Source organism: Aotus nancymaae, unplaced genomic scaffold (assembly GCF_030222135.1).
Source record: "Aotus nancymaae isolate 86718 unplaced genomic scaffold, 86718_ANA_hifiasm-v0.15.2.pri h1tg000057l, whole genome shotgun sequence".
In the NCBI taxonomy this organism is placed as follows: Eukaryota; Metazoa; Chordata; class Mammalia; order Primates; family Aotidae; genus Aotus; species Aotus nancymaae.
In genome coordinates, this window is record NW_026988471.1 from 42,608,821 (window position 1) to 42,636,136 (window position 27,316).

Below are 27,316 nucleotides of genomic sequence, written 5' to 3' on the forward strand. Positions count from 1 at the left end.
ACACTTAAACGTTTACTTATAATTCTATAAGTAAACTCAGCTGAAAGTGGAAAATAGCAAACGAATCTTTAAAAACATAACCAGAGGTTTGTCTGGTGTGTTTTGTTCACTGTTGAGCCCACTCCTACAGTTTTTATTTTAATCCTCAGTAAAGTCACCGGGTGCTCTGTCGCACTGGTGCTCATTATCCATCTGCCCAGCATTCTCTCGATGTGAACAGGTAACTCCAACCCCTCGTGTGGGCATGTGCATTTAACTCTGGGTTTTCCATGAACCAGAAGCATTCTTACCCAATTCTGCATGATAACCTTGCTTCAGCTAAACCCACAACTTTTTTTTCTGTCAATTACAGTCAGTAATCCTTCAAACCTTTTTTTTTTGCCTAATCCTTTATCAAATGTAAGCATATTTTTAAGCTGACCTATTTTTTTCTGTGTCTAGAACAAGGGGAAAAAATAGTCACACGAGTCTCCCATTGATTTATGAATGATTATTATTTACATTGTTGGGCCAGCTCAGTCACAAGCTTCCAAATACCACATGTTCAGCAAGGGACTGAACCACTTCCACTGTATTCAGGGCCTGTGTGGATCCGAAAGGCACAAATGGAGTCTTAATGGTTAAAAGATTTAAGATGTCCTATCAAGAAAGAAATACATGGCACTCTCATTTCACACATTCAGAGCAGTCATGCATAGTCAGCAGCTTCACTTCCATTTTCCCAGCCATGGTTTTCACTACCTGCTAATGAGATGATCTCTTATTTTGAAAACAACTATTCCTAGGATGACAAGAGCCGGAATAAATGAATACAAAACCAGAAAGTTCATTGTGAATCTAGATGTTGCACCTGGGCAGGTTTGCTCAATGAACTGAATTCCTTGAGTGAAGGCACACATTGGATTAGTTGTCACAGAAACATTTGCACTGCCTGCCAAGGAAAAGATTGACAGTGTCAGGTATGGTTTATCTTAGGTAATTTAATCAACAAGTATTTACCAAATGCTTGCTAAGTTCCCTCCTTAATGAAAAATACAGGACACTTTAGCAAGCCCAGAATTTACAATTTGATGAAGCAAGAGTGAGCAGTTCTGGGCTTTGGCTTCATTTGAAGATGCACATGCTTTTGTTTCTGTTTTGGGTATAGATTCATTACATATTTGTGATAAAAATCATGATCACTTAGCAGGGGCTATCCTAAAGTTACTGACATTATCACCTAAATTTATTTAAAACAGCTACTAAATTCAACCATATTCGTTGGTTGTCTGTGGAGTGGCCCTGAGGTTTTTTTTTCTTTTGAGACAGTTTCACTCTGCTGTGCAGGCTAGAGTGCAGTGGCTCGATCTCAGCTCACTGCAACGTCCGCCTCCCAGGTTCAAGTGATTCTCGTGTTTCAACCTCCCAAGTAGCTGGTATTATAGGCATGCACCACCACGCCTGGCTCATTTTTGTATTTTTAGTAGAAACAGAGTTTTGCCATGTTGGCCAGGCTGGTCTCTAACTCCTGACCTCACATGATCCACCCACCCCGGCCTCCCAAAGTGCTGGGATTACAGGCATGAGCCACTGTGCCCGGCCACCCTGAGATTTCTAATAGCCATAAGGTCGTTGTCCTGGTCCTACTTCCATCTGGTGGGACTGAGGAATAGACTTTTTTCAAAAGTGGCTTTATTTAGCTATGTACAACGTACATTTTGGGGAACAAGAAGTCACTTCAGCCTGCTTGAAAGTGTTCAGTAGATGCAGGAACCGAGTCTATCTGGAATATACTAGAGTTTACCTTAGTGTGCATAAGGCCTGTCATTTTTTAACAATATCAAAGCGGCCCTTATCTATTGACCTTTGATAGGAGACTAATTTGACCACTGCTTACTTTCTTTCATTTTAAAAATCAGAGGCCGGGTGTGATGGCTCACCCCTATAATTCCAGCACTTTGGGAGGCCAAGGCGGGTTGATCACCTGAGGTCAGGAGTTCAAGACCAGCCTGGCCAACATGACAACACCCCGTCTCTACTAAAAATACAAAAATTAGCCAGGCATGGTGGTGGGCACCTATAATCCCAGCTACTCAGGAGGCTGAGGCAGGGAAAACCGCTTGAACCCAGGAGGCGGAGGTTGCAGTGAGCTGAAATTGTGCCATTATACTCCAGCCTGGGTGACAGAGTGAGACTCTGTCTAAAAAAAAAAAAAAAAAAATTAGAGAAAATGTTAGGCTGTATTTCAAAACAGAGTTTTAAATTGAATTATTATAAAACACAGCTTTTATTTCAAAAGTACATTTCCTCTATGAAATTGCTACCTCAGAGTAACATGTAAAAATAATATCCCCAAATAGAATACTTACCACAAGTGAAATTCAGTCCGTAGAACTCATTGACTATAAGAATCTCACTGCAATATTTTTGGAATGTAAAATAACTGATGATTTTAAAAGGAATGGGCATGTCTTGTATGTTTCTTAAAAAAAGAAAACAAAAATGAAATTCAGTAGGCTCTGGCAATAGTCCCACCAAATGAAAAGAAAGGCAATCCTTATGTCATGTTTTACAACATGAATATAGTTTTCTATCTCTTTATTATAAAAGTTATGCTCACTATAAAAAGAAACCTTCAAACAATATTGAAAAATATAAAGAAATACCATTGCCTAGAAATAACTACTGTCGATATTTTTGTTATATATATAATGTTTTATATAAATGGAATTAAACTATATAAACTATATATTAAATTATAAAGTCCTATATAAATAGAATTAAATTTTTTTTCAGAGGATAATTTATTTATATTAAATTGAACATGTTATCCTTTTGGGATAGAGCTACTACAGAATTTGGCATATACCCATTTGCATTTTGAATTTGTTATACATTTTCATTTAAACATTGCATGATAAGTTCTTTGTATATATGTATGTATTTTATTGCACTCTAGATTCTGGGGTACATGTGCAGAACATGCAGGAATGTTGCATAGGTACATACATGGCAATGTGGTTTGCTGCCTCCATCCCCCTGTCACCTATATCTGGCATTTCTCCCCATGTTATCCCTCCCCAGTCCCTACCCCCTGCTGTCCCTCCCCTATTCCCCCGCAACACACCCCAGTGTGTGATGCTCCCCTCCCTGTGTCCATGTCTTCTCATTGTTCAACACCTGCCTATGAGTGAGAACATGTGATGTTTGATTTTCTGTTCTTGTGTCAGTTTGCTGAGAGTGATGGTTTCCAGATTCATCCATGTCCCTACAAAGGACATGAACTCATCGTTTTTTATGGCTGCATAGTATTCCATGGTGTATATAGAATTAAACTCTTCATGCTCTTTCCTAACCTACTCTTTTTCTGCCAAACATATGTCTCAGACATCCTTCTAAGTCAGTAAGCATAGCACTTTGTCAGTTTTAGTCACAGCACAGTGGCCTGTGATAGTGAAGACTTTAATTTAACAGTTTTCTCATGATCGATTACTGTCTACTTATTTTGGTAAGCACTATTGGCATAAACATACAAGAAAACACAGACCTAACACACACCAATTGGAGGAGGAGATTTTGTTATTAAACAGAAAGTTGAAAGTACCAGTGTAGGAAGTTAGAACTAACCTAGAATATAAAGGAAAAAGAAAGGAGAGACTGAGCCAGTATTTATTGTGAAAATGAAATATGTTCTCCTCTCCAATCTATTTCAGGTGAGACTTTATGCTGACACTGTGATCTTCTTAGTCCACTATATATTTTCTGCAAATCAAAAGATATAAAATTTTGTTTGCAAGTCACCAGTTCTAGGAGCTTGAGAACTTCAAAAGACGTATCCTATCCCTAAGGAACTCATAATGTAGTTGGAGATACAGAATATATCCTTACAACTATAAAAATGTACACGCGATCACACGCTACCTCCTGTCACAGTCTTCCTTTGGAGTAATGAACTATTTGTGAATAGTTTGTCTCAAATAGTAGCCTCGGCCTCCCAAAGTGAGACTATTTGTCTCAAATAATGGTGAATTATTTGTGCCAAGAAAGTATAAAAAATGTGTGCCATATATCCATGATATTCTTGTATTTAGTACTTATGGTTTCACCTGTTTCCAAGTGGCCTCCAAACTTTCAGTTATTGGCAATTTCCTAAGGCACAAAATTGAGTTAACCACATTGAGAGGTTGCTCACTGAAAAGGATACATGGGAATCTGGGAAGGAATTAGGTCTTCGGAAGCAAATTCTAGGAAGGCAGAAATAGTATGAGTACAGGCATGTCAAGGGCTGCATATGGAACTGACTGGAGCAGAAAGACTGGAGCAGAGATGTGAAGTGTGAACAGTGGTAGGAGAGCTTGGAAAAATAGCCAGAAACAGCCATTTCAGGGGCTTGACATGAGTTGAGAATGAATGACCATAAATGAGAAAGGTCAGGCTGAAATCAGCATTCTGAGAAAATTAACCTGACTCCAGCAAGTAGGATGGCCAGAATGAGGACAGAGTAAGAACAGCAAAAATAAATAAATAAATAAAATAAAAAAGGAGCAGACTACAACAAAGTTTAAGATGACAAAGGCCTGGAGTAGGATGATGGCCATGAGGGTGGCTGCCTGGTGGCTAGAGTGCTATCTTTTGAGGTGGGAACTGTGGCACCTTTGTTTCTCCCTGTACCACACAGTCAAACACAGAACGTTCCACATGCATCTACAGTTTGATATCAGAAAAGAAAACCAACATAATTTGGTGAGTGATGCAGTGTGTATACAGTTCAAAGACAGAGGACTCATTCACTTATTCACTTAATTCAACAAATAATGTTTGCAGGTGTAATCGGTCTACGGCCCACGGGCTGGCTGCTGAGAAGGTCTAAAATGAGGAATAAGACACAGCTGCTGCCTTCAAGCGGCGGCTAATCTGTTACTGTAAAGGAAGACTGTGACAGGAGGTAGCGTGTGATAGGCTGAGAGAGAAAACAAAGGGGGCTTTCAGAGACAGTGCGTCTGTAACTTTGGGAACAACGGACAGACTGTGCAGGTGACAGAGAGCAATGGATCAGTGAAAAGCAAAGACAAAAGGAGAAGCAGCGGAGGAACCAGAGATCTAGATGTATTGACATGACATTGTCCACATTATGTTGGTTTGTCCTTTTTTGTTGTTGTTTTTTGTTTTTGTTTTTGAAACGGAGTCTGATTCTGTCACCTAGGCTAGAGTGCAGTGATGTAATTTTTGCTCACTGCGTCTCTGCCTCCCGGATTCAGGTGATTCTCCTGCCTCAGCCTCCTGAGTAACTGAAATTACAGGCACGTGACACCACACCCAGCCAATTCATATTATGTTGTTAAATGGGGAAAAAAGGTATGCATATATGTTACACAACAGGATGATTTCATCTTTATTAAAAATTGTATAAAATTCTGCCAGTTACCGTGGCTCACGCCTGTAAACCCAGCACTTTGGGAGGCCGAGGCAGGCGGATCACCCGACGTCAGGAGTTTGAGACCTGCCTGACCAACACGGAGAAACCCCAACTCTACTGAAAATACAAAATTAGCTGGGCGTGGTGGTGTGCGCCCTTAATCCCAGCTACTTGGGAGGCTGAGGCAGGAGAATCACCTGAACCTGGGAGGCGGAGGTTGCGGTGAGCCGAGATCGCGCCATCGCACTCCAGCCTGGGCAACGAGCGAAACTCCATTTCAAAAAAACAAAAAAAAGTATATAAAATTCTAGCAAGAACTACAACAAAATTTGACTCTGGGCTCTGATACTTCAGGTAACTTTTACTTTCTTCCGCATATAGATTTATATTGTGTGCATTTCTTCCCCCGAGAATTTGCATGATTTTGTAAGCAGAAAGAACGGCAAAGCTAGTTTCCTTTGTGTTTGAAAGAGGAGGGAGCCACCAGCACAAATGCCGCAGGCAGTTCACTAGGAAGATGATGACTGGGGAGAAAAATGGGTAAATGAAATGACTAGCAGGTTGATGTGGCCTCTAAGAGTGGAGTTTTGATCTTTTCCACTGTAATCCCAGCTACTCAGGAGGCTGAGGCAGGAGAATTGCCTGAACCCAGGAGGCGGAGGTTGCGGTGAGCCGAGATCGCGCCATTGCACTCCAGCCTGGGTAACAAGAGCGAGACTCCGTCTCAAAAAAAAAAAAAAAAAAAAAAAGAGTGGAGTTTTAATTCAGTGATGGGAGTGGAATCCATGTGCAGCCTTGGGATGTTAAGATTTTGCAACTAATCTGAGTATTTAGTATTCTTGGCCACTGCCTACCTTTTAAGAGCAATTAACTGCCAGGTGCAGTGGCTCATGCCCGTAATCGCAGCAGGGATTTGGGAGGCCAAGGCAGGGAAATCACTTAAAGTCAGGAGTTTGTGACCAGCGTGGCCAACTTGGTGATACCTCATCTCTATTAAAAATTAAAAAATTAGCCAGGCATGGTGGTGCGCAACTGTAATCCCAGCTATTCAGGAGGCTGAGGCAGGAGAATCACTTGAACCTGAACGGTGGACGTTGCAGTGAGCTGAGATTGTGCCACTGCACTCCCGCCTGGGTGACAGAGTGAGAAGCAGCAAAAAAACAAATAAATGAAGAGCGATTAACTTCCTTTTCCTAAAAACCCAATACAAATGTTTCTTATGATGGGTTTACTTCCAGATAAATCCATCATAAATTGAAAATATTCTAAGTTAAAAATGCATTTAAGGCCGGGCGCAATGGCTTACTCCTGTAATCCCAGAGCTTTGGGAGGCTGAGACGGGGTATCACCTGAGGTCAGGAGTTTGAGACCAACCTGGCCAATATGGTGAAATCCCATCTCTACTAAAAATACAAAAATTAGCCAGGCATGATGCCAGGTGCCTGTAATCCCAGCTACTCAGGAGGCTGAGGCAGGAAAATTACTTGAACCTGGGAGGCAGAGGTTGCAGTGAGCTGCGATGGTGCCACTGCACTTCAGCCTAGGTGACTGCGTGAGATTCCGTCTCAAAAACAAACAAACAAAAAAATGCATTTAAGACACCTAGCCTACCAAACATTACAGCTTAGTCTGGTCTACCTTAAATATGCTCAGAACACTTAACGTTAACCTACAGTTGCAAAAAATCATCTAACACAAAGCCTATTTTACAATAAATTCATGAATATTTAATGCAGTTTATTGAATACTGTTCTGAACATACAGAATGTTTGTATGGCTACTCAGAATATGATTTCTAGGCCGGGTGCAGTGGCTCATGCCTGTAATCCCAGCACTTTGGGAGGCCAAAATGGGTGAATCACTTGAGGTCAAAAGTTCAAGACTAGCCTGGTCAATGTGGCGAAACCCCATCTCTACTAAAAATACAAAATTATCTGGGCATGGTGGCACGCACCTATAGTCCCAGCTATTCAGGAGACTGAGGCACGAGATTCTCTTGAACCTGGGAAGCGGAGTTTGCAGTGAGCTGAGATTGAGCCACTGCACTTCAGCCTGGGCGACAGAGTGAGACTGTCTCAAAAAAACAAAAACAAAATACGGTTTCTATAGAACAGATATCACTTTCTCAAAAAATCATAAGTCGGGGATTATCTGTGCATGAAATGGCACCAGATTAACTGAAACAGTGATTCGAATAACAACAGAGGAGGTGGCGCCTAAGGCTGGGTCTGTACATTGCTGGCTTGATTCTGTGCTCTTGGTGTGATTTGATTTCTGCACTTTTCATAAATGTTAATAATCCACTTAAGCAACATGGACAAACACAATATAATGTTCTTAGTGTGAAAAAATATCCTCCTTGATTGATCAAAGCTTAGTTCACTTTGCTTTATAGTATCTCTCCTTCATATAACTCACTACAGTTTATAATGTGTTTTCATATTGATTATTTCCTTTGCTTCTCATGATCCCTTGAGGTAGGTGGGGCTGAAATAGTGATCTCTTTTTTATAAATGAGGAAACTAATTTAAATAGAAAAGCAACTGTGGCAAGTGGTAGAGGAAGTTTCTGACTCATAGGTCAGCCTCTCTCCAGGAAGTCACATGTGTCACAGCCTTCACGGTGTGACTTGAGCAAAGTCAAGTCTGAGCTTCATTTTCTTCACTGAAAATGGATTGCTCTGAGAGTTAAATAATTAAACACACACATATAATTTTATAAAGTAGATGCTTAGTAATGTTTTTGCTTTTTGATTGGATTTTAAAATTTTTAAGTCAAGTCCGGATACAGTGGCTCACATCTATAATCCCAGCACTTTGGGAGGCCAAGGTGGGCAGATCATGAGGTCAGGAGTTTGAGACCAGCCTAACCAACATGGTGAAACCCTGTCTATACTGAAAATACAAAAATTAGCTGGACGTGGTGGTGTATGCCTGTAATCCCAGCTACTCGGGAGGCTGACACAGAAGAATTGCTTGAACCCGGGAGGTGGAGGTTGCAGTGAGCCGAGATCATGCCACTGCACTCCAGCCTGGGTAACAGTGAGACTCCATCTACAAAAAAAAAAGTCAAAGAAACAGCCTTCATGTTTCCTTGGGGACCCATAGATTAATTACTAGATCCCACTCACATCACCCGCTGGGATCATTTTTACCCTTTTAAAATGTTCTGCCCTTTTTGCTGCTGCTTTTTAAAACTGTGTGCGGATATATTTTTTCCTGGTTTTAAAATGATAGTTATCCATTTTATAGAGCATTTATAAAATGCAGAAATATGAAGAAAAAAATTAAAATCAGTATCACCCAGAGATAATTCCTGCTATCATTTGGCTCATGTCCTTTAAGCCTTAATACTCTTTGGAACAGTCTTTTATCCTGCAGCCTCTTTTTTTTTATCTGACTAGTCTTAATTCCTAAGAATAACTGGGAATTGAGAACCACAGTACCCACTCAACGGTATCAGGTCAGAAATGAACTAATGCATGCAAGTTATTTAGCCTGTCACGTGGGCTGTGGGTTTTTCCTGGAGCATCCAGACTGGTTTTCTTCTTTTGGTATAATGGCTTATTACATGTGAATCATATCATAACATAAACTTGTCAGTTCCTTATTCTTAATAAAAAAGACATTTTATTGAACAAATGATCAGTTCAAGGTCTAAGGCAATAATGATTAACAAGCAGTATAAATGTTCCAGGCTATAAGGTAATATCTGAAATCACTATCAGTTCTCCTCTGGAATTCCTTTACAACAGTCACTATTAGGTGATCATTAATAACAGATTATCCCAATCTAAATTTTGGAATTGTGATCTCTTACCTGAGGAATCCAGATCCAATAAGTATCCCCGCAATGGACAGCAGAGCCACTACACTGTTGACTATATTTGGGTTTTGGACGATACCAAGTAGCACAAGAGTTAGAAATTCACCAATTACGTGGGGGGCCAAGAGAGCAGCAGAGAAATATCCAAATCTGGCAACCTCAGGATATAAGCCCAGCGTCCTAGAAAAGCATAAGCTCTTTAGTTTCTTTTCCAAGGGCTATCATTTAAGAAAAATACTGCACTTGCCTCTATGAAGAAATCCTTGGTGGTGAGTGGGTGGGAGGAGTTTGCAGAGTAAGCCACACGCCCCTTTGAAAGACCTTTTTGGAAAGGAGCCAACATTTGAGACTATTTATTACATCAAATTGTTCCCATTATGGGAGACACCTTTTCCCTTTCAGAGCTCCTTCAGCTCTCATAGGAAAACATTAAATTACTTAGACAATGGTCACAACTCACCGCAATAAGCAGGCTTGTTGAACTCTACAGGCTTCTTCATAACTAACCATATTCTGCCTAGCTAGCACCACACCTACCTTCATGTTAAGGGCTCACCCAGCCCACTTCCCAGCCCCTCCTTCCCTGAACCTCATCTCTGTCATGTGGGATTCTTGCCCATGTGAAAACCCCTCACTTCTTTTGTCCTCGATCAGGTTAGCCCTCCCCAGGCCGACTCCATTCCATTCTTGTCTTTTATTCTACCAACCTCGTCCATTGACTTGACCTTCATTTTCTTTTTTGAGACAGAGTTGCGCTCTGTCGCCCAGGCTGGAGTGCAGTGGTGTGATCTTGGCTCACTACAACCTCTGCCTCCTGGGTTCCAGTGATTCTTCTGCCCTAGCCTCCCAAGTAGCTGGGATTACAGGTGCCTGCCACCACACCCGGCTAATTTTTTTTTTTATTTAGTGGAGATGGGGTTTCACCATGTTGGCCAAGTTGGTCTCGAACTCCTGGCCTCAAGTGGTTTACCCACCTCAGCTTTCCAAAGTGCTAGGATTACAGATGTGAGTCACTGTACCTGGCCTGACCTTCATTTTCTTGTAAACAAATCACCCTATATCCATGCACCTTTCCTCTCATATGCCTTTCTCCGAATTACATTTCCCTGGTGATAACATGTCTTCAATGATCATTAGGCATGGCTGCTCTTTATCCTGTTTGTAGAGTGAGCAAAAAAGGCTGGCATGTCTTATACTCACCCCTCCTTAACACTTACTCTTCAGGCCATCTACTTTTCCTCTGTACAAATCATAAGGTTTGCTTATGCTATCAATGCCATTCCTCGTTGTGGTCTTCTGTGATGTTTAAAACATTCTCTCACCTTTGATGATTTTATAGCATCTGGACCAGGATCATTTTTTCAACTCTCCACTATCATTTTCCTCAAGTTCTTCAACCCTCTTGATGAGCCATCCACATCAGTGGTTCCTAATTAACTAATCTCCTCAATTCCAGTGGCTCCATCTACCTAATCTTGATGACTCACCATGTTCTGGACTTAAATATTACTCAAAAGCGTTCCACTCCCAGGATTTCAGAGTCTGAGGACACCCTCTGTGATCACGGCCTCCTGCCTCTCACTTCCCCAGTGCTCTCACTGCTGCAGATGCTTGGCCCCTTCTGCCGTTCTTTGCCTTATCAATCCCCACATCTGGGGACCCTACTCTCTCTTAAGCAATGGAAGGTGTGCTGGACAAGACATATTGCCACACTAACTGGGTCCTCTCTGCCACTTTGCTTCAGCAGGCTCCTGGACCCCTAAAATTTCTTCAGTGTGTATTGAGTTCTAATAGCATATTCCATTATGACTGATATAAACTCTTACTTTAAAATTTTCCCCTACCAATTTCATTCTCTCTCCAGTGCTCACCAGCTGAATTCACCTCCTATTTTATTAATTTCTTGCTATCTTCATCATCTCTATTTTTCATTCTCTCTCTCCCTCTCTGTCTTCCTACACTCCATCTTTGAAAGCATGACCCTAGCTGCTTGCATCCTTCATCCCATGTTATTCGGATTCCCCTATCCCTACCTTGGTCTACTCCGGAAACTTCCTCTTTGACTTATCCAAATTTTGGCTGCATTTTCATCTACTCTCAATCTAATGTGTTTTGATGGTCTTATTTACCACATCCTAAAACAACCATAGTTTGAACTTGATGGTCATTTAAGCAACTGCCTCTTCATCCTACCCTGTAACACCAAGCTTCTCGAAACAGTATCTGCTTCCTCCATCTCACACCTTACCTTCTTGTAAACCTGACTTGCACCCTCACAACTCCACTGAAGCTCTGTTTTGGAAGATTGCAATGGCCTCCTCCCCTTATGCCTCACCTCCTTTAACCCCTGCACTATTGAAGTGTTCATGACACTTCCTTGAAACTCTCTCCTTCCTCATCCTCTCTGACGCAGCCCAGTCCTGCTTCTCTTTCTACCTCCCTGATCACCCTCTGCCTCCTCTGTTGGCTTGCTGTCCTCTTCCTACCCTCTGAATGTGTCTGTTTTAAGGTTTTACACTCAGGCTGCTTTCTCCCTGCCCCCGGGCCCCACATACACCTGGATCCCAGCTACTTCAGAGCCCTCTTCTCCGGCCCAGGCCCTGCCGTGAATGTGGGACAGGCCATTCCCTGGCAGGTGTCGTCTTGGTGATTTGTTCTCAGGTCTCCCGCAGCCCACAGTGGGGCTATTTACAATAAAATTAATGTCCTGGAAGATCAGACATTGCGCTAGACACTGATGGGCAACGTGTCGATCCTCCAGAGCAGAGAACTCCACCCTGGAGCTCTCCCTGTACAAGTCCCACTGGCTCCATGACTCCATGGGAGCCTGGCCCTGGGTGAAATGAACAACCCCTCACCAGTAGCTCACACTGCTGAAAATCATGGTGGCAACAACGCTGAAGGGGAGGACGTGCAGCACGTAGGCCAGCAGCATCTGCCACTTCTGGTAGAGGCCATCCTGACTCTCCTGGTCACTGACAGCTCGCAGCACAGGAACTGGGGATGGAAGGCGGGTTTCAGAACAGTTAGTCACCACCCAGCTGAGAGAGGGAGGGTTAGCTCAAGCTGAACATGATGTCTGTCAGGGCTGGATGGGGTGAAAACCAGCTGGCGAGGGGTTCCCCTAGTCAGGGAAGGAGGGGACCTGCCATCCACAGGACAATAAATCCCCACCCCAGAAATCTACACTCTACCTCAATTGCAATACAGTTGCAAAAGATGTAATTTATTTCCTTCTCTCTAAAGCAGGGAGTTGTCACCAGTTCAATAAAAGTACATGCACAGGGGGCATGAATCAGTGATTTGAAGCACTTTGTCTCCTTTCTGTGCAGGACTCCCCTCACCCCGTCCCACCCCTGCCACCAGCAGCCTGCATTTTATACTTGCTCTCAGAAGGCCAGGCAACCCCAGTAAATGCAGACACTGAGCATTGCCTCTCGGGTCAAGCTCTAGGGCAACTTCACAGCAGCGGAATCCTCTCCTCTTATTCCCTAACAGTGTTGACTTTGGGGAATCCCTCTAACATCCACTTCCTGCAACGTTAGGCAACCAGGTATTGTCTCTGGAATTCCACTGAGTTTGAAAATGAGGTGCTGGCTGTCCTAAAATCGGCTCCAAAAAGAAGCTAATGGTGCGAAGGTGGCCTATTTGCTGAGCTCCCTGGGCTGTGCAGCCAAGATGAGATAGGAGGAATGATCTTTTGAAAAGCTCCTCAAACCCTCCCCACCAGCACATCGGCACTTCCTGTTTCCCTGGATCCTTAGCCCCCAGAGAGATCCACCTGGTGAGCTCATTCGTATTAACATGTTGGTAACTCAATAGTTACCTTTCCCCAGAGAGGGAATCCGGAGGGCCGGGTTTAGCTCAGAGAAATATCCTTATGATGGTGGACTTTTGTAAGGTGACAGCTGGAGGAGGGAGGTGTTTAGGCAGAAAGGTGCACCTCCAGCACGTGGACACTTACACAGATTCACAGCGTTGAGCATGCCTGTGTACGGGGTGGCACCCACAAACTGGTACAGGAGACCCACGCGGTCCTGGATAGCACCCTTTAGCACATTGTTCTGGACCCGTAGAACGAAGAAAAGGAGGAACAAACCCATGATCAGATTCTGAAGGAGACGCATAATCACTGCCAGCTTATTTCTCACCAAGTTTCTTGTCACTCTCCTGAAAACAGACAACCCTGCTGTAATTCCTTTTCAGAACTGTTATTGGGGGATGGCTAAAGTCCTCCAATGGGCATTGCTCACATGTGTGAGCCTCTTACCTCAAGAGAACACCCAGTTTAGAGAAAACTCCAGGAGAATCTTTGGTTTTGAAAGGAACCATTGGTAATGTTTTCAGGTGTTTCGTTCTTTCAATATTCTCCAAAGTTTTATGACAAATTGCTGATTTCTTGTAGGCAGATTCTATCATCTGGACTCTCTTGTAGGTTTCTATTTCCCGTTCCTTGCTTTGGGTATCCACTGATGTCAGGTCCACTAAAAGGTTTTCCCAAAAGATGTCACCCAAGTGTTTTTAAATGCATGTATGTACACGGATATACATTTGGTTCAGGAGTACTGGCCATAATACCTCATTCCATCAAGATAAAATTTGTGGTTAATGCCTACCTATAAAATCAGAATACTTTAAAGCATCCCAGCTGGGCCTTGAGGATCCCATTGGGATTGTCTGGGAGAATTTGGAAGCTCAGCTAATGATTCTCTGATAAAGTAGTAGCAAGGTGCCAGTTTGTTTGAGAGAGCTCCCCAACCTCATTCTGATAGTCATCTCTGGCAAGTTAATTGACCAGGCCAAGTAAATTCCTTGAAGAGTATAAAACACAAAAACAAAAGCAACAGTCAAACCCACTAGTGCTGGTGTCATCCAGGCAGGAATGTGAGATTAGAAAGTTTAAAAACATTCACGATGGGGAATGTGAAAGAAAAACTTACTATAGAAGTCAAAAGGGTTTGAATGTTCAGGACAAGGGTAACCGCAGTCATTGAAGAAATCAAGCATTTCCACTGGTGTGCCACAGAAAACCAGCTCTCCGAAGCTCAGGATGGCAATTTTGTCAAAGAGCTGATCAGACAACAGATGTAGTTAGTGTGTGATCACAAGGGCAGCAATGTACTTTGAATGTCTCCAAGAATACTGATGCAGGGCCAAGGTCAAGTATTTCTTATGATCACCATCTCTTTATGGGAAATACACTTCCAAGCAGTCAGTCCTTCGATGACCTTGGCCCTGCGTCAGTATTCCTGGAGACAGTCAAAGTGCATCGCTACCTTGTGAGCCTAGGCTAGCACTGTGGGTTATGCTGCCTCCATCCTGAGGCCCAGCATCATATCTGGGATAGACAAGCATGACTGGACCTGGGTTAAGTCCCAGCCACGCCATGTGAGTGACCTCGGGTGAGCTGGGGTGGGTCTTAGTTTGTTTCTTTATTTTCATTTTAAATCTCAGCTTCTACTCTATAAAAAGCAAATAATAGCTAACTAAAGGGATACTGGGTGGAGGAAGTGAGATTTTTTTTTGGAAGGAAATCTGTAAGATTTAGTGGAAAAACACAGCCTTTGAAGCCAATGTGGCTGTGAAACCCTAATGCTAGCTTTTTAATATTAATAACTGTGTGATCTTGGCTCAATTTGTTTTTGTTTTTGTTTTTTTTGAGATGAAATCTCAGTCTGTCACCCAGAGTGCAGTGGCACGATCCCGGCTCACTGCAATATCCTGGGTTCAAGTGATTCTTCTGGCTCAGCCTCTTGAATAGCTGGGTTTACAGGAACATGCCACCATGCCTGGCTATCAATTTTGAATCATTGCTAAGTTTTACTCTTTTCCTCTGTAAGGCGAATATACTGAAACACACCTCATAGGAGTGTTGTGCAGATGAAATGAGCTATGCAGAGAAAGTATTTGGAATACGGTAGGTGCTGAAAGAAGTGAGTTTTCGTCCTTTGCTCTTCCTCTCTCAGGACCTGTTGGCTCCAGTTGCTCTAGCACTAATCTTTTTTTTTTTTTTTCTGAGACAAGGTCTTGCTCTGTCACCCAGGCTAGAGTGCAGTGGCATGATCATGACTTTCTGCAGCCTTGACCTACTGGGCTCAAGTGATCCTGTCACCTTAGCCTCCCAAGTAGCTGGGACCACAGGTGTGTACCACCATGCCTGGCTAATTTTTCTTTTTCTTTCTTTTCATTTTTCTTTCTTTCTTTCTTTCTTTTTTTTTTGTGACAGAGTTTCGCTCGTTACCCAGGCTGGAGTGCAATGGCGCGATCTCAGCTCATTGCAACCTCCGCCTCCCGGGTTCAGGCAATTCTCCTGCCTCAGCCTCCTGAGTAGCTGTGATTACAGGCACGCGCCACCATACCCAGCTAATTTTTTGTATTTTTAGTAGAGATGGGGTTTCACCATGTTGACCAGGATGATCTCGATCTCTTGACCTCGTGATCCACCCGCCTCAGCCTCCCAAAGTGCTAGGATTACAGGCGTGAGCCACTGCGCCCGGCCTCGTTTTTCTTTCTTTCTTTCTTTTTTTTTTAGAGATGAAGAGTCTCACTTTATTGCCCAGGTTGGTCTCAAACTCCTGGCCTCAAGTGATCCTCTTGCCTCCGCCTCCCAAAGTGCTGGAATTACAAGTGTGAGTCACCGTGCCTAGCCACTGGTACAAATCTTGCCCCTGCCCCTGCGATTCCCAGCTCGACTCACCATAGACCCGGCCTTTACAAGTTGAACCCCTTACCTGAAAAAGTTCAGAACGGGGCTGGTGAATGGTAAGGATCACAATTCGGTTCCTGCGAGCCAGTTCCACCAGGAGGACGACAATCTGATTAGCTGTCATGCAGTCTAGGCCTGTGGTCGGCTCATCAAACAGCATGACCTCTGCCAGCAAAGACAGGCCAGACTTCTGAGGCACTGCAGAGCCCAGGCTCTGTGCTTCAAACTCAGAATTCTCAACTGTCCCTTATTGAATTTGCACCCCATCCAAACAGTGTGCAGTGGGAAGTAAACATGGAAACTGACTTTCAGCCTGAGCTCAGGAGAAAGGACCTGACCTGGAAGGGTCTAATTCCCAGCTCTGGAGCACATGTGGGGCTCAAACCCTCCAGGGGACAGGGAGTAAGAAAATCAGGCCTCTCATAGGGTACTAGGCTCTGCCCAGGGTACCCTGCCAGGAAACAAAGGCTGGCAGGCTGGCATCAAGTTGTTTTGAAACAAGACTGAGTGGAGGCTTGTCAAAAAGACATAACCCCATTTCATGTCTGTAACACTTTCCAACACCAGCAGGGTCTTTGCACAGGGAGTTCTGACCAATAAAACAAGGTCTGAAGTGTGGCAGGGATCTAGGTTCTTTAGAGGGTTTAAAGTAACTTATTTCTACCTAAAAAGTGACAAGGGGGCTGGGTGCAGTGGCTCATGCCTGTAATCCCAGCACTTTGAGAGGCCAAGGCAGGCAGATCACTTGAGGTCAGGAGCTCAAGACCAGCCTGGCCAACATGGTGAAACTTCATCTCTACTAAAAGTACAAAAGTTAGCTGGGCATGGTGGCGGGTGCCTGTAATCCCAGCTACTCAGGAGGCTAAGGCAGGAGAATCACTTGAACCAGGAGGCGGAGGTTGCAGTGAGTCGAGATCATGCCACTGCACTCCAGCCTGGGCGACAAGAATGAGACCCCGTCTCAAAAAGAAAAAAAAAAAGAGAAAGTGACAAGGGCTCTTAAAAACATTTTCTATCTGCCTTCTAGTGACAAACCACCATCTGAAGAACAGGCAGCCCTGGTCTGCCACAGTGCAAAGAAAGGATCTAGATGCAGTCTGCCCTCTCCAGCTGCATATGGGTGGCGAGGGTTCCCCAGGCAATAGGGAAAATGACCAAACCAGGCAGAGGATCGACTACTCTGTTTTGACACTCCCTTCCCCACAACATAAACACTTTTGAGTGTATCATTCAAATTCCTATTTTAATTCCTGCCATTTCATGAACACCTGTGTTCATACCAAAACTCACTGGCTTTCCCCAGCCCACACAGTGGTATTGCCCTGGTAAGAAGAAACAATTGGCCGATCAAGGCTCTGTATTCATGGAAGACTCCGGTGGAACACTGTAACACCAATGCAATGCTTCTGAGTCCAAGAGCTCCTTTGCTTGGATGATGGAATCGCATTGGGAAATGAGCTATACAGCATTTCTAAAAAAAACGGGTCCCTAGTTTGAAAAACCTGTGATTTCAGTTGCACGCAACCCCCTTTCCGAATGAGGACTGTGAAGAAAGGGTCCAAAGTATCTGCAGACACACAGAAGATGCCCAGACAGCAGCTAGTAGCAGTTCTGGGTGTCACTTACTGGGATCCTGGAGCAGCTGGGCTGCGATGGAGACCCGGCGCCGCTCACCAGTGGAAATGCCACCCAAATTGTAGTTGCCAATCAGTCGGTCTGCCACATGGCTCAGACTCAGCTCTGCCATGACGGCCTCCACCTGCAAGAGACACAAATTACAGGCAAGCTGGGAGTGACTGCAGCTGTTTTTTCAACACCCGCCCCCACCAAGAATGCAAGGGCCACTTCCAGACTCACCACACCCTGGGGAAAGCACGTCTTTTATAATAATATGATCCAATTTGGCTTAAATCATAATATATGTCTCAGATCAATAAACAATATGAATTTTTTAAAACATCCCCAGAGGCTGGGTGCTATGGCTCATGCCTATAATCCCAACACTTTGGAAGGCCGAGGAAGGAGGACTGCTTGAGGCCAGGAGTTTGAGACCAGTTTGGGCAAAAAAGAGAGACACTGTCTCTATAAAAAAAGAAAATAAATTAGTTGGGTGTGCTGGCATGTTCCTGTAGTCCCACCTACTCGGGATGCTTAGACAGGAGGATCACTTGATCCCAGGAGGTTGAGACCTCAGTTAGCCATGATGGTACCACTGCACTCCAGCCTAGGCAACAGACCAAGATCCTTCCTCAGAAATAAAATAAAGTGGGCTGGGCATGGTGGCTTACACCTGTAATGCCAGCACTTTGGGAGGTCGAGGTGGGTGAATCACTTGAGGTCAGGAGCTGAAGACTAGCCTGGCCAACATGGTGAAACCCTGTCTGTACTAAAAGTACAGAAATTAGCTGGATGTGGTGGTGGGCACTCGTATCCCAGCTACTCGGGAGGCTGAGGCAGGAAAATTGCTTGAACCCAGGAGACAGGTTGCAGGGAGCAGAGATTGTGCCACTGCACTCCAGCCTAGGTGACAGAGCAAGACTTCTGTCTCTAAATAAATAAATAAATAAGATTCCCTGGAACAAAAACTGCTTATACTTGCTTCAGGAAAATTAACCAGGAAACAACGGATATGTCCTTAAATTCCCATTTGCAGGAGCCTCAGTCACTCCAGCCCATACAGAAAAATCCCCCAAAGTTATGATTACAATATTGCTTTCTTTTATAAGTGTTTAGGTTTTGAAACTTTATTATAATATATGTTTTATATGTTTAAAAAATCAAACTTGATTTGAACTAAACCTGTTTTCTACTATATAACCCAAGTAAGTGCCAGGGTCCTATGTGGTGCAATCTCAGTGTGGTTTTGCATCAGAGACATATAATCCGGCCTTCAAAAGTAATTAAAAATAATTCCAATCTTTACTTGAATTTCTTTAAGGACTTTAAGAGGGACCCAATTATAACCCACAGCCACACTTAAAATTCCCTTTCCTCCAATTCTCTTCACTCTACTTAAACCCTGCAGCTCCCTGAAACCCTTCTTCCTCCTCATTCTCAACTCCCCCAAAATAATAACTAAAAAACATTCTTTACTGACTTTCTAATAAAGCAGCTTGACTTTCTTCCTCCCTCTGTCTTTCCTTCCTCAGCTTATCTCCTCTCCAGAGACCTGTTCACAAATCTGTTTCTGTCCTCCGGTACTGATTACCTCTATCTGCGGAAAGCCCGGGGGAAAGCAGAAACAGAAGATACTCATATGGTAATGAGTTTTGTTTCCAGACATCCCTAACAAGGCTGTGTTATGAAAATGGAAACAAAACCATTGCATTACAAAACAATAAGCTCGATTGCAGAAGAGAGGATGACTTGTGGACCAAAATTCCAGGGGAGTCAGGGGAAGGGGCGGACGGCATAGATGAAGCTTTGACCCACCCAAATAATGGGCAGATCTGAAATAGGTACAAAGGAATAATGAGAAGGTGAAAATGCGTAAGTAAACTGGCATGATATATTCTGGAAAAAACAGAAAGGTCTTTTCTTGCCATCAGGGTAGAAAGATCCTAGAATTAAACTTTGCTTAACGCAGTGAGATTTCTGAGCTCACCAGCCAGTGTAGATTCCTGAGCCTCCTTCTCATCTTTGTAACATCATAAGGAGTAAGCTTGCCCCTCCTGGTTTAGAAGGGATGGACGGAGAAGACATTTACTTAATTTGTCTCAGAGGTTTCACACCCCAGCAGGAATGCTCTCCCATATTTTGGAAACACTATTGGAAATGGAACTCAGAGTTCTTGTAAGGACCATTGGGATAATCAAGTCCCACCCTCCATGCTCTGTGCTTTCACATAATCTGATGTATTCCTCACATTGACCCAGGAGAAATGCATTCTTACTGTATTTTTTATAGAGGAGAAAACAGAGAGCGGTCCATAACTTGCCCAAGATCATGCCATTAGCAAATGGCAGGGCCAGGATTGAGAGGACTGTCTGTGCTCTCTCAGGTGGTCCGGGAAGCCTGAGCCATAGCCAACAGCCCCGCAGACACAGCCTGCTCACATTGGCCATGCCTTATTTCCAGGTTCTTCCAAGGACAGGAGCAGATCTGCCATGTTCTCTCCTTTCTTATCATCAGCACTTCCTTCCCACTGAATTGCTTGTCAGGATTTTACACTCTGTGGGCTGGATTTGCTCAGAAAGGACTCTCAATTGGAGATAACTCTGCTATCAGGAGTTCTCCTGCTTCCACGAAGCTGTGCCCCTTGACGGAGGCATGTCCACCTGTCAATCGTTCCCTGGGTGCTCATGGGCCTTCCCAGACTAGAGAGAAATGAAGCAGTTTCCAGGTAAGATCCCGGGTGGGTTTACCTGTGGCTACTTCCAAACTGGATACATTTAAGAAAAGGATTGGAACCTAGAAGGAGTTGACAGTTCAATCGTTTCTTCCTTCATTAACTCAGTCCAGTTTGGATAAGGCACATTCAAGACGCCTCCAAGCAAGCTGAGAAAAATCAGTGGCAAAAATAACTCTATCTATTCAAACATGGAACTTGAAGAACAGCATGGTCCCAGAGAATGGTAATGCAAGCCACAGATGGAAGTGAAATATTTTAGTAGCCATATTTTAAAAAGTAAAAAGAAACAGATGAAATTAACATGATATTATTTACGGACAAAATACCATTTCAATCTGTAATCAATATTTTTTAAATTTTATTTATTTATATATTTATTTACTTATTTGGTTGGGGGATACAGGCTATCCTTCAGGCTGGAGTGCAATGTTGCCCTCGTGGCTTGCTGCAGCCTCGACCTTCTGGGTTCAAGAGATCCTCCTGTCTCAGCCTCCTGAGCAGCTGGGACTGCAGGTGCATGCCACCACACCTGACTAATTTTTACATTTTTTGTAGAGACTGAGTCTCACTATGTTGCCCAGGTTGGTCTCAAACTTCTAGACTCAAGCAGTCCTCCCGTCTTGGCCTCCCAAAGTGCTAGGATTACAGGCGTGAGCCACCCTGCCCAACCTAAAAATTCTTAATGGGCTTTTTCACATTCTGTTTTTTCAGACTCAGAGTCTAAAATCTGATACGTGTTTTACACTCAGAGCACATGTCAGTCTTTGGACTAGTCACATTTCAAGTGCTCCAAAGGCACATGTGACAAGGGGCTGCTCTCTCCGGCAGCGCAGGGTGCACGGTGCAGGGTGCACGGTGCAGGGTGCACGGTGCAGGGTGCAAGGCATGCTCTAGAGTGAAGGGGTGTCGAGCAAAAGGGAGGAATGGGTAAGCGTAGGCAAAGAGAGGAGGGCAGCGGGGATGCAAAGGCACTCGGCTTGCCAGCTGTAAGCAGAGGGCTGCACCCACCTTCTTCTGGAAGAAACCGGGGCTGCCGCGGCGGATGGCCAGCAGCGCTGTGTAGTGCAGCGTCTCGCGCACGGTGAGGCTGCTCAGCAGGGTGTCGCTCTGCAGGAGACGCGGGCGTCAGCGTCGCCCAAGCCCCGGGGGCGGGCAGGGGGCCGGGAGTGTGGGAGAAGCGCCCACCTGCAGGACGTAGGAGAAGCAGTCCTGGAACTGGTCCCGGCGCAGTTCCTGGCCGTTCACGTACACCTCCCCCAGGAAGGTCCCCGTGCGCCGCAGCCTCCCGGACATGGCGTCCAGCAGCGTGGTTTTCCCGGAGCCTGGGGGGCGACAACAGAAACCCTCCGTGCTGGCCTTGGAGGAGCTTCCTGAGACCCTCTGTGCGGGCCTGACCCCGCGGGCCGAGAGTGCTACGTGATGGACCCTGTTCTAGGGATTAAGAATACTGCAGAATACAGGCCCTGCCCTGTAGAGCGCGCAGCCACTGTGCATGCCGCAGTCTCGTGGGTCAAACTCTTAGGATGCATTTGAGTCTCTGGATTGTCCCCTGAGAGGGGACACGCCATTTTTCTTATCTGGGTCAAGACCAAAGGTGCGTTCTCTGCTTGTTTATTTGCCTTTAAAACTTTTGGATTGAAAAACGAAACAACTGTAGGTATCAGAATAAGAGCAAAGCCAAGACTCTTAGAAACGCTTGGATCCTAGAACGTCTGGATTTCTTTTTGTGCCCTGCTGGGGTGGTCTAGTTATACCCGGATGTAGGTGACATTGCCTAGAGCCTTGCTCACAAAGCAAGCAGCATCAGCAACCCCTGAGAGCTTGCCAGAAATGCAGAGCCCCAGGCCTCACCCTGATCTGCTGAATCAGATCTGCTTCAGTCGAGATTGAGAAGCACTGGCTTGGTGACTCCTTTGGTAAAACCAAGTTGGCCACAGCCTGCACTAGAGCCTGGGGCACAGCCTTGCTGGATGTCACTAGGAAGGTTCCCACAGAGGGGTTGCGGTGAACTAACTGCCTGCTGGAGGTGACTGGGGGATGATGCTTCCCTTGGTTTTCTTTTTCTTTTTTCCTTTCTATTTTTTTGAGACTGAGTCTTGCTCTGTCACCCAGGCTTTTGTGCAGCGGCACAGTCTCGGCTCACTGCAACCTCCACCTCCTGGGTTCAGGCAATTCTCCTGCCTCAGCCTCCTGAGTAGCTGGGATTATAGGCACGCGCCACCATGCCCAGCTAATTTTTTGTATTTTTAGTAGAGACGGGGTTTCACCATGTTGACCAGGATGGTCTCGATCTCTTGACCTCGTGATCCACCCACCTCGGCCTCCCAAAGTGCTGGGATTACAGGCGTGAGCCACCGAGCCCGGCCTAGGATACTTTTCTTTAAACAAAGAAATAGAGAATGAATTTAGTTTTTTAAAAAAATATGTGTCAAATGTTATTAACTGATTAATGAGGAAAGCAGTAAGATGACAAAGCTCATTCAAAGGAGGATATGAGAGGCTGGGAGCAGTGGCTCACACTTGTAATCCCAGCACTTTGAGAGGCTGAAGCAGGTGGCCTGAGGTCAGGAGTTCGAGAGCAGCCTGGCCAACATGGTCTCGAACCCCATCTCTCAACTCCATCTCTACTAAAAATACAAAAATTAACCAGGTGTGGTGGTGGGCGCCTGTAATCCCAGCTACTCGGGAGCTGAGGCAGGAGAATTGTTTGAACCTGGGAGGTGGAGGTGCACTGCGCCAAGATCGTACCACTCCACTCCTGGGTGACAGAGTAAGACTCCATCTCAAAACAAAAGAGGATATGAGAAATTGATATGCATAGTCAGTGTGGAAAAGAAGGTTGGAATAAGATAGCAAAGTTAGACACAAAATTGGTTAATGCCCTAAAGGGCAATAGAACTATAACATTTGTGGTTTTCTTTTCTAATAGGACAGAAATTATTTACAACTAAATTATCTGCAAAGAAGCATCCAACTCAGAGCCTACACCCTCGTCAATCAGATAATTCTAGGCAGGCTTGCTTCAGACTATACTCTAGTGAGACTTTGAACATATATGTCATCGTCCTATGCCTCGCTAATAAAGATTTGATGGGCAGTGCTGCTTGAGATAAGACACCAATGAAATTGTCATTTTATGCAATACTATGGAGTCATTCATAAAATTATTTTACTCCTTTATTTAACAAATATTTATTAAGCATCCACTACATGACCAACCCTATTCTAGGTAATAAGGATACAGCAGAATACAGTCCCTGTCCTTGTAGAACTTGTAGCCCACTGTGGATTCATTTCAGTATAAAGGGTAGGCATTGTCCGAAAGCCATGATTCGGGGTCTCATCAGAAATCAGCCCACAACCCCCACCCCAGTCAAGAGCCCCTTCTGCTGTCTTGCTGTATGTGCATGAAACATGACATTGGCCTTTGGGGTACACTTCTGAGATGAGGGGTTTCCACTTCTCGTTGTTCTTAGAAGTGGGACTTCTGAGAAGGGTGCTACATGCCACCCTGCTTAATCCTTTTTTAATTCTTTTTTTTTCTTAAAGGTAATCAGTTATTTAATTAGATTATTAGGACATTTAAAACACCAATTTGTGAGGATAAATTCCATTTGTCAGGGCAAACACAGATTGCAGGTAGCCCTGGGGCTGAGGAATGGCTTTGATTTTTGGTAAAATTTGTGAGTCCACAGCTTTCTGATCAATCTTGCGCTGCTCTGTAATCTCGTATTTCTCTTTTTCTGTGTTGAAGATCTCACCTTCCTGGTGTCTGGGCTTCCACAACTTCTTCTTCTTGAAGTAAGCATCAGTAAGATGTTTTGGGATTTTTACATTGCTGATATCATTTTGGTTGAGGTGGCAATGACAAATTTCTGGTGCGTTCTTCGCAGAGGAACTCGATTGAGGACCAGAGGTCCAGTCACAAGTAACAAGCCACTAGCCAACTGCTTCAGGAAAACCACCCTCTTGCCCCTGTGGCGTCCAGTGAGGATGATCAGAATGGTCCCGGGGGTAATGCTGGCTCGCAGTTTTCTCACGTGCTGACTGAAGGGTTTTTTGCCGTGGCTCAACAGCTTTCGAGGCACGTCTTCAGTAGGATAATACCTAGGCATTTTACGAAGTTTAACCACCCGGGTACCGCCGTTTTTGTCACCACCAACTGGTTTTGTAACAGTTGCAAGAACCTTCTCCTTCTTTTTCTTTTCAACCTTGGATTCAGCCGCTGAGTACTTCCTCTTGTACATGGCCTTTCTGGAATACATGGCAGATCGGGAATACCTGCCAATTCCTCTGACAAGAACAGGATTGCGGCTGCAATGGGGCTTCCCCTTCTTGGGCTTTTTAGCCTTGAGGTTACCCTTTTTCACTTTGCTACCAGCATCAGCCTTCTTGGCTTCAGGTTTCTTCTCTTTAGTATCCGGCTTCTCAACTTTTTCACCCACCATCTTGCAAGATGGGAAAGAGAACTAAGGCCCCGTCTTCCGGTCTATAAGCCTAATCCTTTTTTAATTCTATCTAAGGACTGCAACAGCTGAGAATTTGTTAAAGGGAAAGAGGCAGCATTTTTTTCTTGTAAAGAAGCACACTGTATTTATCAAAAGGAAGCTGAGCATGACCCTGGATGTTATGGTACATGTGTATAGTTAGATATTGCTTAAAAATGGAAACAAGAACTGGCAGGAACTCTTTGAAAAGTGTAACAGCTTTAGTCAGTGCTATGGTCTAAATGTTTATGTCTCCCTAAAATTCACACATTGAAATCTTCACACCCAAGATGATGGTATTGGGAGTGGGGCATGCTAGGAGGTGATATTGGGAGATGATTAGGTTATGGAGAGCTCTTACAATTGGGATTAACACCTCAGAGACTGCCCCACACATCTGCAACTAAAGGTTAGTTAGGATGCAGGGACACAAAGACAAACACAGCACCGATTTTAGGCTCAAAGGCAGCTACCCTGGGAAAGAGGAGGAGAAGGATGATGTGGAGGATGGGCAATGGATGACCTCAGTGCAATTTGTAATATTTAATTCCTTAAAAAAGAAAAAGAGTCTGGGAAACATAGCAAGAACCCTGTCTCTACAAAAAAAGATAAAAATAAAAATAAATTAGCCAGACCTGGTGGTATGCACCTGTAGTTCCAGCTGAGGTGGGAGGATCACTTGAGCCCAGGAGGTTGAGGATGCAATGAGCCGAGATCGTACCACTGCACTCCAGCCTAAGTGACAGAGTGAAACTCTGTCTCAAAAAAAAGAAAAGACCTGAAGCAGATGAGATCTGATGAGGCCTGAAGCTAACACCTGAACTTTTAAATATTATTCTCCAGTCTTTTTTTTTCTTGAGACAGCGTCTTGCTCTGTTGCCCTGGCTGAAGTGCAATAGCACTATCTTAGCTCACTGCTGCCTTAACCTCCCAGGATCAAGCAATCTTCCCACGTCAGCCTCCTGAGTAGCTGGGACTACAGACATGTACCACCAGGCCCAGCTAACTTTTGTATTTTTTTTTAGTGATGGGGGTCTCACTATGTTGCTGAGGCCGGTCTTGAACTCCTGGGGTCAAGCGATTCTCCCACCTCAGCCTCCCAAACTGCTGGGAGTGACATGAGCCACTATGCCCAGACTATTCTCTATTATTGATTGTATGTCTGAAATATACCATCATAAAAAAGGACCGGTGGAATCCACGATTGGGGCTTAACGGGCATATTTGTGCTTATTTAATTCATTTTCCTTTTCCTATCTCTAGGCAGGGTACAGATAGGGGAAATTGTGTTTTCTGAGTACTTTTATGTGCCATGGAACTGTGGGGCCTTTTATATTTTGAAATATGAATTCATGTACATGTTAGGCAGAATTTTATACTCTTTCCAGGATCTTTCTATAGATTTCACATTGGTAGCAGGTTCTATTCACAGTCAGACATCATTAGATTTCATTCTAATATCAAACCTGTGGCTTTCTTGCTACAACTGTATCTGTTTCTTCAGGGTGGAGTTTAACTCAAGCCAAAGCCTTTTTAAAATCCTTCTTCCCAAGCTTACCTGAGCTTCCTAGGATGCACATGATCTGCCCGCTCTCCACGTACAAGGAGACGTCTTTGAGGATCTGCCTGGTCCACTGTCGCCAGCAAGATGTGATGTCCCACCAGGGCCCCACACGGTGGCTTTAAAGGAAATCCCAGGAAGGCAAAGGCAGCATGGGGCCCTGGAAGGGGCTACACCCGGGTCCCCAGCGTTGATCCCACCTGTGTCCCACCCCAGTTATCTTCAGACAGGCTCCTAACGTGTTTCAGCCTCGGCATCCTCCTCTGTAGAACCTGGCAGGTAGCTACCGAGGCTGTCTGTCACCTAGGGAGGGGGCCTGTGCTGGAGCTGCTCCGAATGTCCTGCCCATTTGTCTGGGAAGTGGTTGTCCCTGCATTCGTCACCTGGATTCAAGACTCTTTGCATTCCCAGCCCCCGATTCCCCAGATTCTCTCCATCTGCAGAGGGCAAGTGGTAGACACTGGGGTAGGCAGGGCACAGCTGCAACTTTGTTTATACCAGGCCCTTCCCTGGGCAGGGGGAGGGGCCATTTACTGTTGCTCCCCATTTCCCAGTGCAGCCCTCCCCGCTCTCTTCTCTCCACCCGATCCACTGAAGAGGGAGCCCAAAGTCCCCAGCCAGGCAGCTCAAGAGTGAACCGTGCTCCTGGGGAGGAGCAGCAGCAAGGGCTCTGCCTTACCTGACGCTGTAGGAGGCATGGAGGATGCCCAGACTGTGAGGCTCAGGTGCAGTGGCAGGAGCCCCCTCCAGGGAGCTCTGGGAGCCTCTGTTTACCTGGAGTCCTATGGACCCTCCGAGGGTTAAAGATGGAAGGTCACCCATGGCCAACGGGCAGCAAAGCTGGGCAGATTTTCTGGTAGCCTGACCCTCCTCGGAGTGGCTGCAGTTGGGAAGCCAGTGGCAGACTGCCCTGCCAGCTCCACCTGACCCTGGAGTCCCTCAGGATGGCAGGACTGGAACTTGGCCAAGGAGGCCGTTATCTGATGTACCT

At 44.8% G+C, this 27,316-nt stretch overlaps 1 protein-coding gene and 1 pseudogene across 2 annotated transcripts; both read right to left on the minus strand.

Annotated features, from left to right (window-relative positions):
• Positions 1-475: 475 nt before the first annotated feature.
• ABCG5 (ATP binding cassette subfamily G member 5) lies at positions 476-27,307 on the minus strand. 2 transcript variants are annotated; one of them, XM_012450602.3, is made up of 13 exons: positions 27,005-27,307; positions 26,323-26,444; positions 21,463-21,599; positions 21,286-21,384; positions 17,553-17,685; positions 15,952-16,091; positions 14,161-14,290; positions 13,491-13,704; positions 13,185-13,390; positions 12,079-12,217; positions 9,215-9,400; positions 2,349-2,461; positions 476-931 (listed from the first exon to the last, which is right to left on the minus strand). In XM_012450602.3, exons 1-13 carry the CDS (start codon positions 27,145-27,147, stop codon positions 738-740), a joined length of 1,956 nt encoding a protein of 651 aa, XP_012306025.1. In that variant the 5' UTR covers positions 27,148-27,307; the 3' UTR covers positions 476-737. The 2 variants fall into 2 exon arrangements, with proteins under 2 accessions (XP_012306025.1, XP_064220112.1); XM_064364042.1 differs by lacking the exon at positions 27,005-27,307 and adding an exon at positions 25,400-25,519 and having other exon boundaries at positions 26,323-26,950.
• LOC105716064 (large ribosomal subunit protein eL6-like) lies at positions 23,002-25,383 on the minus strand (annotated as a pseudogene).
• Positions 27,308-27,316: the final 9 nt, after the last annotated feature.

Excerpts from the sequence above, each read along its gene's own strand:
- ABCG5 (XM_012450602.3), bottom strand. The coding sequence starts at position 27,147 with ATGGGTGACCTTCCATCTTTAACCCTCGGAGGGTCCATAGGACTCCAG. Across the intron at positions 21,385-21,462 it reads GCTTCTCCTACGTCCTGCAG|AGCGACACCCTGCTGAGCAG; the intron begins GTGGGCGCTTCT and ends CGTCTCCTGCAG. Across the intron at positions 16,092-17,552 it reads CCAGCTGCTCCAGGATCCCA|AGGTCATGCTGTTTGATGAG; the intron begins GTAAGTGACACC and ends CTTTGCTGGCAG.